This window comes from Zootoca vivipara, chromosome 16 (genome assembly GCF_963506605.1).
Source record: "Zootoca vivipara chromosome 16, rZooViv1.1, whole genome shotgun sequence".
NCBI classification, from domain to species: Eukaryota; Metazoa; Chordata; class Lepidosauria; order Squamata; family Lacertidae; genus Zootoca; species Zootoca vivipara.
Genome location: NC_083291.1, coordinates 40,488,132 through 40,502,031, shown reverse-complemented (window position 1 = coordinate 40,502,031; position 13,900 = coordinate 40,488,132). Strand labels below are relative to the sequence as shown.

At 44.1% G+C, this 13,900-nt stretch overlaps 1 protein-coding gene and 1 pseudogene across 3 annotated transcripts in view; one reads left to right on the top strand and one right to left on the bottom strand.

The window, feature by feature from the left end:
* Positions 1 to 12,336, bottom strand: part of SHFL (shiftless antiviral inhibitor of ribosomal frameshifting) — a 31,327-nt gene extending 18,991 nt beyond the window's left edge. For 2 of the 3 annotated variants that reach the window (XM_035102868.2, XM_035102870.2), the window contains exons 1-2: positions 12,053 to 12,171; positions 552 to 693 (exon numbers count right to left, since the gene is read on the bottom strand). In XM_035102868.2, the coding sequence (XP_034958759.1) occupies positions 552 to 693; positions 12,053 to 12,106 (196 nt within the window). In that variant the 5' untranslated portion in view covers positions 12,107 to 12,171. The other variant, XM_035102869.2, reaches the window with a different exon arrangement.
* LOC118078865 (reactive oxygen species modulator 1-like) lies at positions 5,588 to 6,144 on the top strand (annotated as a pseudogene).
* Positions 12,337 to 13,900: the final 1,564 nt, after the last annotated feature.

The window sequence follows — 13,900 nt, the reverse complement described above, 5'->3', positions numbered from 1 at the left end:
TTCTGCCGTGGTCAGCACCCCCATGCAAGTACTGTGACCAGTTCTGGGCACCACAATATAAGAAGGATATTGACAAGCCAGAACGTGGGTTAGAAAGATGATCAAGGGTCTGGAAACCAAGCCTTATGAGGAACGGTTGAGGGAGTTGGGTATGTTTAGCCTGGGAAAGAGGAGACTGAGAGGAGATATTATAGCCATCTTCCAATAGGGCTGTCACATGGAAGATGGAGCAAGCTTGTTTTCTCCTGCTCTGGAGAGTAGGACTTGAACCAATGGCTTCAAGCTATAACGAAGGAGATTCTGACTAAACATTATGAAGAACTTTCAGTAGGTAAGAGCTTTTTGACAGTAGAATTGTCTCCTTTTGAAGGTGGTAGACTCTCCTTCATTAGAGATTTTTAAGCAGAGGTTGGACAACCTTCTGTCATGAATACTTTACTTGAGATTTCTGCATTGCAGTGTGTTGGGCTAGATGACCCTTGCTGTCCCTTCCAGCATCCCCTTCTCCCATACAATCCAGTGCTTCTGACCAGCACGAATGCCTGACTCACCTTCCAGATCATTTTTGCAGAGAATGATGCGTCTACAAGCGAGCTCATGATTGTTGCAGAACTGCCTCATCAGCACCGTAGCAGTTTTGATGTTCACCTTCCCATAAAATTTCTCTCGGAGTCGACGAACACTTTTCTCCAGCTGCACCAGAAGTGAAAGATCACAGTTAGTCAGTTGGTCAAGGGAGAAATAGAAAAAGCTTGCATAGCTTAGCCAGGGTTGTTTCTAAAGTCCACTCCTTTCACTGGGGCCAAACTAGATGTGACACAAAACCCATCTTTAACAATTACATCAGGTTTGAAACAAACAATTGTGTGTGTGAGTCATTTAACACTTTCATCCCAGGCTGTGGCAATTACAAACCCCATTCCCACATCTTTAGTGGAGAAATAACGAAGGCCCAAAAGAAAATTGGGAGGCGAGGTGCGCTGAGCCGCAGTAGCTCTGCTGATGGACAGCAGGAGAGTCAGCAGCAATGCTGTTACCCACCCTCCTTGGCTGCAAGGCACTTTGCGCCCGGCTGCAGTAGCGCCACTACTGGGTCACATCTGACTTGGCGGTGGAGAGCATCTCACATCGGCCCCAGCAAGGCACACCCGTCCCCAGCAGCTCTGCCTCCATTGCCGAGTCAGGCCTGACCCAGTGGCAGAGAGCGGTCAGCAGCTTCCCATTGTTATAAATATATATAAATATATTTCAGGCAATCGCCTGAGAGGGGGAAACTGCCAAAACCCCACTTTGGAAAAGAACTCGCTGATGCATAAATAAAACTAAATCACTTGAATAAATCTCACCTCTCTCACCTCTATCACCCCACCCCGGGAAACATAAGCAACCCATCAAGTTCCATTCCTACATAATTGCTCACCCAGACACTCTTTATTTTACAAAACCAGTTCCACTAACCCTCCCAGACACTCATGTTACCCTGAGGAGTCATTTCCCTATACATATGCTAAAACAATGTACTGTATACATAAGTGTTTTTAGGTTGTATCTGCCCAACTTAGATGGTTGACAGTTGATCTGTGTGTGAATTGCATCTGTCTCAGAATGTATCTACTTATGCTAAACCCCAATGTATCAGTTTTATAAACTCTTCTGCTTAGCAATGTTCTACTTTAAATGACCTTCGTTGCTTTTAGTTAAAATTAAATATATTAGAAATTGACTTTAATGTATCCTGTTTAATTGTTATTCCCAGGTGTACCTGCGTATCTGTAGAAAATTATACCTTTTATAAAAGGTAAAGGGGCCCCTGACCATCAGGTCCAGTCGTGTCTGACTCTGGGGTTGCAGCGCTCATCTCGCTCTATAGGCCGAGGGAGCCGGCATTTGTCCGCAGACAGCTTCCGGGTCATGTGGCCAGCATGGCAAAGCCGCTTCTGGCAAACCAGAACAGCACACGGAAACGCTGTTTACCTTCCCGCTGTAGCGGTTCCTATTTATCTACTTGCATTTTTGACGTGCTTTCGAACTGCTAGGTGGGCAGGAGCTGGGACCGAGCAACGGGAGCTCACCCCGTTGCAGGGATTCGAACCGCCAACCTTCTGATCAGCAAGCCCTAGACTCTGTGGTTTAACCCACAGCTCCAAGTGGGTATAAGTAACCCCAATTTATGTACTTCTTGTTCAACGATTTATGATTTCCTGTTTTCTGTACGATTTTATGATTTCTTATTCATTTTATGATTTCTTGTTCATGTACCTATCATTTGATCTTATGTAACTTTTATGAGATGTATGTTAATTGAATTAGCCAAGTGTATATATTCAGGACTCACTTCCCTTAACATTTTTACATCGTATCATCCAGTTAATTTTCACACAAACAGAACTCAGTGTACACACCATCTCCCATTAATCCGAAGTTTTATAATTGGCATTGCTCCCTAAAGATTTCATTTCATTCCCATAAAAAACCTTATTTTATCACTCTACCACACAATCAGGAATTAAATCCATCTCCCTGAAAACCGTTCCAGTTTCAGGAATACAAGAAAACAGCTACCCCTTCTGTGTCTGTAAGGAACGACAGGTGAACTCCACAAATAGACAAACATACCATAACAAAGAGACTTTTATCAAATGACACACATACCAATGCAAAATAGACAGGATCACCACAAATGGAGTGACATTTCCAGAGATTCACACTGAAAGGAATTTACCAATATCCTGTAATTTGAAATTGTTAATCTTTGCAAAGTACTCTGTTCACTGCCAATGTTAATTCCCCCCCCCCCGCTCTTTTGACACCATGTACTTACATGTAAGCCCAAAGGTATATAAGTGAAAATGTTCTTTTGTTCGGGGTTCCTCTTTCCATTCTTGCCTTGGGGGGGGGACCTCTGTTCAAACAGACCTTTATTTTTTAATAAATCACTCTTTGCTTTACTCTTATCCCTGGTTTGGTCTTTGTCATTTTTCCCGACCAAAGGAGCCTTAGGTTACAAACAAGGAGCTCCTTAGAGGATTCGAGTCCTCCCTATGAGGCTGAATCCCCTTTTGGGGGGGAAATTATTTACTTATTTCACCTGCCCCTCTCCGACCCTGAACTGTGGCATGCAGGAGGGTGCTGTCCACGCCCTGCCCCCCTTGGGGCTCCACTGCTGTACTCGAAACCTGATAGTAGACAGATACACACACACACACACACACACACACACACACACACACACACACACAAACACACACGATGGATGGCTTGCCTAGCCACCCTTCATCTGAATATCACAGGGCGGTTCACAAATAAAAATACAAAATGAAAATACAAAATAAATAACAAAACAAAAACAAGCCAATAATCCTGCTCCCACAAACACATTTAAAAGGCCTGATTAAAGATAAATATTTTCACCTGGCAAGTAATGAAGGCCCCAGGCGAGCCTTATCACTAGGCAGGCAAGTGAGGGCAACTTTATTTGAGACTGCATCAGCATTGCACAATGGACACTCCCTCTACCTTTGCCCCATGCCTTCAGTTTGCACAAGATAAACATGACCCCAAGGGTCTCCATGACACCATCCTCATGCAATGGCAGAGGGAAATGGCTCACAGTTTGCTGAAGCTCTTAGAAATGGAACATGTGGCAACCACACTATATTGGGTAGAGAGGAATGTCATGCTGAGGCTCTATTCCTTTTCTGCAGATAAGTTCCCTGCCCTTAAATATATGCTGTGCTGGTGGCTCTTTTGCCCATGCCAGATGTTTCCATTTCTAATGAAACCAAAAGGTCTGGAGGTGGGATTTGCATTTGAGAAATTTGCATTTGAGACTATTTGCATTTGAGAAATTTGTCCGTGCAAGATTAGAGATTAGCCTGGGTACTGCCAGTCCTGGTACTGGGAAGGCAGCAGAAATTCAGCTTTCCTTGGTGAATGATTTACAGTAGATTGGTTTTTGTCAGCATGCAGGACACCCAGCTGCCTCTCACACGCCACCAAGGAGAGGGAGCTGCATTCTGAGGCACCTTTGCCTTGTTAGGGAAATTAATGCCATGTCATTATAAAATCATAGGAATAGGTGCATTTAAACATACCATATACATGTCCAGAAAACAGCCAACTCCCTGCAATAGGTAATGCAATAGGAACCCTTCTGCAAATGGTCTTGGGCCTATGCAACATAACACAAAGTATCCAGATGTGCCTATTTACAGTGGATATTTTCACTTAGCCTTGTTTCTCCATGAATCAACCCATTTATTGATGAAATATAACTTTCACCAGTGTTATAAGAACACTAAGGTATCAAATACCTTACCTGGCTTGAGAGCAGTACATGTGAAAAGGATCTAGGAGTTTTTGTTGACCACAAACTTGACATGAGTCAGCAGTGTGATGCAGCAGCTAAAAAAGCCAATGCAATTCTGGGCTGCATCAATAGGAGTATAGCATCTAGATCAAGGGAAGTAATGGTACCACTGTATTCTGCTCTGGTCAGACCTCACCTGGAGTACTGTGTCCAGTTCTGGGCACCACAGTTCAAGAAGGATACTGATAAGCTGGAACGTGTCCAGAAGAGGGCAACCAAAATGGTCAAAGGCCTGGAAACGATGCCTTATGAGGAACGGCTTAGGGAGCTGGGTATGTTTAGCCTGGAGAAGAGAAGGTTAAGGGGTGATATGATAACCATGTTCAAATATATAAAAGGATGTCATATAAAGGAGGGAGAAAGGTTGTTTTCTGCTGCTCCAGAGAAGCGGACACGGAGCAACGGATTCAAACTACAAGAAAGAAAATTCCACCTAAACATTAGGAAGAACTTCCTGACAGTAAGAGCTGTTCGGCAGTGGAATTTGCTGCCAAGGAGTGTGGTGGAGTCTCCTTCTTTGGAGGTCTTTAAGCAGAGGCTTGACAGCCATCTGTCAGGAATGCTTTGATGGTGTTTCCTGCTTGGCAGGGGGTTGGACTGGATGGCCCTTGTGGTCTCTTCCAACTCTATGATTCTATGATTCTATGAAATATAGAATAAATGTTCATAAATGCACAAGGTAAACACACATGTCTGAAATAGTACAGGAGAGCAATCCTGAAGCTTATCTTGACTCTTAATAACCCCAAATATTTCCACCGTCCCTCACACCAAGTGGTGGGCTGGACTATATATTGGGGGGGGGGGAACGAATTCCTATGTCCTACAAATCACCCAGAGATGCATTTTAAATAAAAGGACACATTCTACTCATGTAAAAACACACTGATTCCTGGACTGTCCGTGGCCCAGATTGAGAAGGCGATTGGGCGATTGTTGCCTACCCCTGAGCTAAACACTCAGAGTTCTGTGATGTATGTATGATGCTTTTAGGGTGATCTTTGTTGGGCAATGTCTAAAGTCTTTAAAGGTTCATGCACACTTTGTTCTTGGTCTCTCATCTCCTTGCAAGGGGGGTAGGGACTCTGTCGCAACAGAAAAATAAAGATCTGCCTTGCTTTCACTGGATCCTGCCTCCATCCATTGTTCTCTGACCAATCATAGAATTAGGGACTCGTAGGGAGTTGGGCAACAAAAGCCAAGCCCCGGACAGAAGTGCAGGCCGAGCTGAGGGAAACTCGGGTTTAATGAAGCACAGAGTGGTTGAGATGCCTGTGATAGTGGGGCCATATGGCCAATCCCAACCCAGTTGCTTTGACAGAGTGAAAATGGGCTTTGTGATGGGCTTTGCTGTGGTATGGCAGCAGGTGCACCGTTCGGCACATTTTCTTGTCTCAGGTTTGGCATGAGAGGGCGAGAACTGATGGGTGGTACTGGCAAAACCATGGTGCAGAGTGGTGGAACTTTTGGGACAATTATGGCAATTGGCATGGGAATCCGCTGTTAATGTTACTTTTCTATCACAAAGACCAATGCCTCTGCAAGTTGGAAGTTCTGCTATTTAGTAGAGTAAAAATCTCTGCACCAAGATTGAATAATACATCAAAATAAGTTTTGGCCTTTATTGCTGCAGCAAGAGTTTGTAAATCTTTTTCTCCATAACAAAAGTGGCAAAGGCAGTGGAGATTTAGAAGCAATGGAATCTCTGTATACAATGAATCTCTGTGGATGTGACCTCAAATAAATGATCACTTATAGGAATCATTAAAAAAAAACCCAAGCCCCATTTTTTCTACATCACCAGTAAAACATGTGCTAAATAGTACAGAGAGCAATAGAGCAACCATGCCTGACCCCTAGGCAGCCTTGAGACTCCTCTAGTCACAAAGCAGGAAATCCATAACTATCCAAGCAGACTTGTCAAAAGAGCAGATATCTATGCATAATCTGTGAAAATGGGTTCTGGAGTCAAGATAGTCACTGTTTCAAAGGAATGGCCCAGACAGGCCAGGAGAAGGCAATCAGTAAACATCATCTGATATCTTGACAGACAGGAGACAAGCCATACATTCAAATTTCTGTTGCAGACCGCCTCTTTCTGTGATGCTTGTATAATGCTTTTGGGTAGTCTTTGGGCAATTTCTGAAGCCTTTAAAAGCTGTTACACACCTTTGTTCTGGGTCCTCACCTCCAAGCAATCGGGGTGGGGTGGGTTAGGGTGACTCTGAAAAATCTTCCTTGCTTTCAATTGGTTCCTCTCTCCATACTATCTTCTCTGACTGATAATAAACTTAGCGGATACTTGGTCCCTTAAAGGGGAAGTTGGGCTGTAAAAGCCAAACCCCATTTTTCTGTAACCGCCTTGCTTCCAAATAATGGTTCTCCATGGCTGCCATTTAGCATTGTGTGTGAAAGAAGCCAGTGAGCCAACCTTTTCTGCTTGTAGGTATTTGAACAGCTGAACACTCCATACAGCTAATAAACATAGTCAAACAGTAGTTTTGCATTCCAAGCGTTCATAATTTCTTGTTGCTAACACATGAGCTTTCAAAGTTATATGATCAACACCCCTCAGTCAACACCCCTTGCACAGCAAGAAAAAGCTAAAGGGGCTGAAAAGTTGCAAAGCTTACTGGTGACTGTTTCCCCAGCACTATTGGCTCAAAAACTGGTTGGTAATACTGGTAGTTGTTATATGATTTCTAAGGTCCCCCCCCAAAAAAAAAAACATTCATAAATGTACAAGGCAAACACATACATAAGTATATAAGCCACGTGTCTGAAATAGTACAGGAGAGCAATCCTGAAGTCATTTTGACTCTCCCAAATTGACCTCAAATATTTTTCTGCAAGGAGGAAGAAATGAGAAAGCCTCTCCATTGTCTTTTGCTTACCTGTCTTGAGGGTGTATTTGTGTATGAATAGGGTGCGCCTGTGACCTGGATACAGGAATTAAAAAATATTTACCATCACAAAAGAATAGCCAGGCTGCCCAGGTAAAGCAATCAGTGACCATTAATAGGTATCCAGGCAGACAGGATTTCTGCTGTAGACCACCTCCTTCTGTGATGTATGTATGATGTTTTTTGGGGTGGTCTTGTGCACCATTGTTTTGGGTTCTCTCCTCCCTCCTGCATGTGGTGAGTGGGGACCCTGTTGCAACAGTTAATAAAGATCAGGTTTACTAGCTGCTTTGCTTCTCAATATAGTCTGGTTGGCCTCTGTTACTTTCTCCTACTGATAGGGCACTTAAGGTGCCCTAGGCTCTTGGACAAAAGTGGAAAGGACCTAACAGAAGCAGAAGACATCAAGAAGAGGTGGCAAGAATACACAGAGGAATTATACCAGAAAGATATGGAGGCCTTGTACACCACAGGTAGTGTGGTTGCTGACCTTGAGCCTGACATCCTGGAAAGTGAAGTCAAATGGGCCTTAGAAAGCACTGCTAATAACAAGGCCAGTGGAAGTGATGATATTCCAGCTGAACTATTCAAAATTTTAAAAGATGATGCTGTTAAGGTACTACACTCAATATGCCAGCAAGTTTGGAAAACTCAGCAGTGGCCAGAGGATTGGAGAAGATCAGTCTACATCCCAATCCCAAAGAAGGGCAGTGCCAAAGAATGCTCCAACTACTGCACAATTGTGCTCATTTCACACACTAGCAAGGTTATGCTTAAAATTCTACAAGGCAGGCTTAAGCAGTATGTGGACCGAGAACTCCCAGAAATGCAAGCTGGATTTCGAAGGGGCAGAGGAACCAGAGACCAAATTGCAAACATGCGCTGGATTATGGAGAAAGCTAGAGAGTTCCAAAAAAAATCTACAGTGGTACCTCAGTTTAAGTACACAATTAGTTCTGGAAGTCTGTACTTAACCTGAAGCGTACTTAACCTGAAGCGAACTTTCCCATTGAAAGTAATGGAAAGTGGATTAATCCGTTCCAGTCAGGTCCGCGGAGTACTTAAACTGAAAATACTCGAACCGAAGTGTACTTAAACCAAGGTATGACTGTACTTCTGCTTCACTGACTACGCAAAAGCCTTTGACTGTGTCGACCACAGCAAACTATGGCAAGTTCTTAAAGAAATGGGAGTGCCTGATCACCTTATCTGTCTCCTGAGAAATCTCTGTGTGGGACAAGAAGCTACAGTTAGAACTGGATATGAAATACAGTATATTCCTGCGTATAAGACTACTTTTTAACCCAGGAAAATCTTCTCAAAAGTCAGGGGTCGTCTTATACCCCGGGTCGTATTTCTTATACAGTGAGTATATCCCAAACTCTATATTTTAACTGGAAAAGTTGGGGGTCGTCTTATACGCCCAGTCGTCTTATACGCCGTAACTGATTGGTTCAAAATTGGGAAAGGAGTACGACAGGGCTGTATATTGTCTTCCTGCTTATTTAACTTATATGCAGAATTCATCATGCGAAAGGCTGGACTGGATGAATCCCAAGCCAGAATTAAGATTGCCGGAAGAAATATCAACAACCTCAGATATGCTGATGACACAACCTTGACAGCAGAAAGTGAGGAGGAATTAAAGAACCTTTTAATAAGGGTGAAAGAGGAGACTGCAAAATATGGTCTGAAGCTCAACATCAAAAAAACCAAGATCATGGCCACTGGTCCCATCACCTCCTGGCAAATTTGTTGTTGTTGTTTAGTCGTTTAGTCGTGTCCGACTCTTCGTGACCCCATGGACCATAGCACGCCAGGCACTCCTGTCTTGCACTGCCTCCCGCAGTTTGGTCAAACTCATGTTCGTAGCTTCGAGAACACTGTCCAACCATCTTGTCCTCTGTCGTCCCCTTCGCCTAGTGCCCTCAATCTTTCCCAACATCAGGGTCTTTTACAAGGATTCTTCTCTTCTCATGAGGTGGCCAAAGTATTGGAGCCTCAGCTTCACGATCTGTCCTTCCAGGGAGCACTCAGGGCTGATTTCCTTAAGAATGGATAGGTTTGATCTTCTTGCAGTCCATGGGACTCTCAAGAGTCTCCTCCAGCACCACAATTCAAAAGCATCAATTCTTCGGCGATCAGCCTTCTTTATGGTCCAGCTCTCACTTCCATACATCACTACTGGGAAAACCATAGCTTTAACTATACGGACCTTTGTAGGCAAGGTGATGTCTCTGCTTTTTAAGATGCTGTCTAGGTTTGTCATTGCTTTTCTCCCAAGAAGCAGGCGTCTTTTAATTTCGTGACTTCTGTCACCATCTGCAGTGATCAAGGAGCCCAAGAAAGTAAAATCTCTCACTGCCTCCATTTCTTCCCCTTCTATTTGCCAGGAGGTGATGGGACCAGTGGCCATGATCTTGGTTTTTTTGATGTTGAGCTTCAGACCATATTTTGCGCTCTCCTCTTTCACCCTCATTAAAAGGTTCTTTAATTCCTCCTCGCTTTCTGCCATCAAGGTTGTGTCATCTGCATATCTGTCCTGGCAAATAGAAGGGGGGAAATGGAGGCAGTGAGAGATTTTACTTTCTTGGGTTCCATGATCACTGCAGATGGTGACAGCAGTCACAAAATTAAAAGACGCCTGCTTCTTGGGAGAAAAGCAATGACAAACCTAGACAGCATCTTAAAAAGCAGAGACATCACCTTGCCCACAAAGGTCCATATAGTTAAAGCTATGGTTTTCCCAGTAGTGATGTATGGAAGTGAGAGCTGGACCATAAAGAAGGCTGATCACCGAAGGATTGATGCTTTTGAATTATGGTGCTGGAGGAGACTCTTGAGAGTCCCATGGACTGCAAGAAGATCAAACCTATCCATTCTGAAGGAAATCAGCCCTGAGTGCTCACTGGAAGGACAGATCCTGAAGCTGAGGCTCCAATACTTTGGCCACCTCATGAGAAGAGAAGACTCCCTTGAAAAACCCCTGATGCTGGGAAAGATTGAGGGCACAAGGTGAAGGGGACGACAGAGGACGAGATAGTTGGACAGTGTTCTCGAAGCTACCAACATGAGTTTGACCAAACTGCGGGAGGCAGTGGAAGACAGGAGTGCCTGGCGTGCTCTGGTCCATGGGGTCACAAAAAGTCGGACACCACTAAACAACTAAACAGCAACAACATAGGCTCTTGAATACCCCATAAGGGCAAAAGAGCAGTTTTTTTCTTATAACAGTGTGAAAGCAGAGGTTTTGCCATTTCTCTCCTTTCCCTGAAATCATGTCACCCCACTCCATCCTTGCAGTAGCCATCTACTAAGCTTAAAATAAACTTGAAGGATCTAATCCTCATTCTAAAACTCTAGTCATGGGGCAATGCCATACAACGAGTTTTTGCACATTTGGTTCACCACTTCCTCAAGGCTGTGTTTGTGTTGCAAATACCTTGCAATTTTAAATTTTTGAGGGCAGGCCTACTTGTTATGAGGCAAAGATGTGATTCCTAACCTTGCTTATAATATTAACGCAGGAGCACTCACAGAATAGAATCACAGAATCATAGAGTTGGAAGAGACCACAAGGGTCATCCAGTCCAATCCCCTGCCAAGCAGGAAACACCATCAAAGCATTCCTGACAGATGGCTGTCAAGCCTCCTCTTAAATACCACTTTATAATATGATCATGTGACATCCACAAAGTATAAAACAATGCAGCTCAGCATCATTACCAAACAATTTTTTCACAATCAAGCCTCAGGCAGGCTTATCATTTTTTGATTTTGTTTGTTGAGCAGCCATCTAGTAAGATATAATTTGCATCTTAACTGATACTTTTATCCATTTTTAGAAACATGTACATTGGCATTTCTGCTGTTCCAAAAGCATTTCAAAATATTGAAATTATTGTTTGCCAGATTTCCATGTTTTGACAACTGATGTCTTTTCATCTTGTTTGGGGGCAACATTGGAATCTGAAAGCTTCTCACCACAGATCAAATACATAGGCTGAGAGATGTTTCCATCTCCAGTCCATGTAAAACCATGTAAAGCTCAGATAGCTAGCCACATATTGTGGGGAGGCTTGCTTGGTGTCAAATTTAAAAAGTCTTCTCTAGCACGCTATTTGAATGGTATTCTGGATCACAGCTAGGATTTTCCTCAGTATTACTTGATGCTGTCTCTCATTTTGAAATATATATCAGCCACCAGCCCTAGATCTAGATATATGGGGCAGAATGCAGTTATCATTAATGGGGAGAATCTCAGTGATAAAAATGAATATTCTCCCCAAAATGTTTTTATTCCAAACAATTCCAATACTTAATGACACATGATAAAAGTGACCTATGTTGGAAATGTAAGGAAGCAACTGGCACATTTCATCATTCAGGTGGCAGCACAAAAATGGAGAACAGATGCAGTACCATCACGAGAAGACTGGCACCTTAAAATATGTATTAGATTATATAGAACTCGCCAGCATGACAAACAGATTAAGAAAGATGAGAAGTATGGGCTGCTTCTCCGCTGGTCCCCCGCCCGCGCCAGGCAGTTTTAAACAGAGGTACGTCGTCATCTGCCCACAGCTGTTGGCCACTGCAGCTACTGCTAAATGGAGCCTCCAGGTTCGAAGGCAGTGTACCTCTGAACACCAGGTTGGGGGGGCGGGAGGCGACTAGAGGATGGTTGCTTCTTCATGCCTGACTTGTGGGCTGCTTAAGTGCTGGAGGCGAAGGCCCTTTGGTCTGACTTCCCCAGAGCTCCCCGTCCCCTTCCTGTCACCTTAGGGTCGTTTGCAAGCCGCTTTCTCGCCCCTGGCGGCGGCGGGTCCCTCATCCCTGGCGGGTGCTCTGCCCCAGCTCGGGGGGTGTTTCTTCTCCCTCCCTCCTTCGGGGGCCACGAAGGGCGGCGACGCCTACCTCCACTTCGTCCTGCCTTCCCCGCTGCATCGTGCCCGCCAGGGATGCTGCGCCCGCCGCTGCGGGGTTCGAGGGGGCGACGGAGGAGGGCGAAGCCGAAGCGCGCGCACCCCAGCCCGCCGCCGCCGCCGCTTTCACTTTCGCTCTGCGCGGCGCTGAGAGCCCGCCCCGCAGCAGGGCCGGCCGGGGAGCTGCCCGCTTCCCCGGCGCCAGGAGATCGCGCTGGCGAGGCGGGTTGTGTCTTCGGCCACCTGGGGTGGTTTCTTGAGAGAAGGAAAGGTACTTTGAACCCACCTACCCCGCTGCAACTCGCCGCGAATGAAGAGGAGGGAGGGCGGCCCGCAACTCCTCTCCTCTGCGCCCATTCCCATCACAACCACGGAACCAACATTCAACAGGTGTAGCTTTCCTACTGGCCACCGCAGCTCCGCACTTGGATGTCTGCTACCTGTTGAATTTTTGCTTTCTAATCAGCATGTTTGTGTTTCGCGCGACTATCAAAATCGCCTCTCTTCCTTGTGCCGAAGCTTAAGAGCAATTAGGTTGTTTCGTTTCTTCTGCTTCGCACCCTCAGCTCTCCCCCCCCCCCCCGATTATCAATTCCTATTGTTTCTTTTACTCTTGAATACATTGATTACATTTGTTAACCCACTCTTAGTCCAAGGAGCTTAGAACATCACACCTTGTTCTGACTCCCCTCTACCCATTTATCTCCCAAACGACCCTATGAGGTAGGCTAGGCTGAGAGATAGCCATCATTGAGTTTCATGAAGGCTCCATCAGAATTTGAACTTGGGTCTCTCTGTCCTAACACAACATGCTGTTCACAACAGCATCCTGGGTCTTTATTTTATTTTTAATTCACACTACGCAAAACAAAAGATTAATTGCCATTCAGTCAAAATTCCAAGTTTTATCACACACACAGGAAAAGGAGAAGGAGGTTTAGTCATCCTTCTTTTTAATTATTTTTCATTGCCTATTAGAATGCAATCATGCATATCTACGGTACTCAAAAGTAAGTCACATTGGTTTCAGTGAACCTCATTCCCATGAAAATGTGTCTAGGATTGCAGTAGGCATTTAAAAACTGATTTGGTTAATTTAGTATGGTGTTTTATCTCCCACTTTGCCTGCTTTTAACTGGCTTTATTTTGTTATAGTCTACATGATGCATTGTATATTGTTAGCTGCCATAGAAAGGCAAGGTAGAATTTTACTAAATTTTTGAAAATTTTTATTAGTTTTCAATTACAACAATCCAATATAATGGCCTCATTATAACAATGCCAAATTATAATACAATTCATAATACCAATCATTGAGATGCCAAATTATACAATTTAGGTGCCCCTGCGTCCTAGAATTAATGGTTTGATGACGTTTCTGCGTTCCAAACTCTTATAAATTTCAATTGCGCTCCAGTCGAAATACCAATCCTTTGTATGGCATCTGCAGTTTTAATGACTTCCATTCATATTGACACGTTGAATGATTTCTGCACCTACAGATGAAGCATTCAAACTCTCCTTTCTGTGTGTGGCAATTATTCCATTAATAGTGTTTCTTCCCATCTTTATAATATACAGTGGTACCTTGATTCTCAAACTTAATCCGTCCTGGAATTCCGTTCCAAAATCAAAGCATTCCGAAACCAAGGCGCACTTTCCTATAGAAAGTAGCCTAATGCAAAATGGATTAATCCATTCCA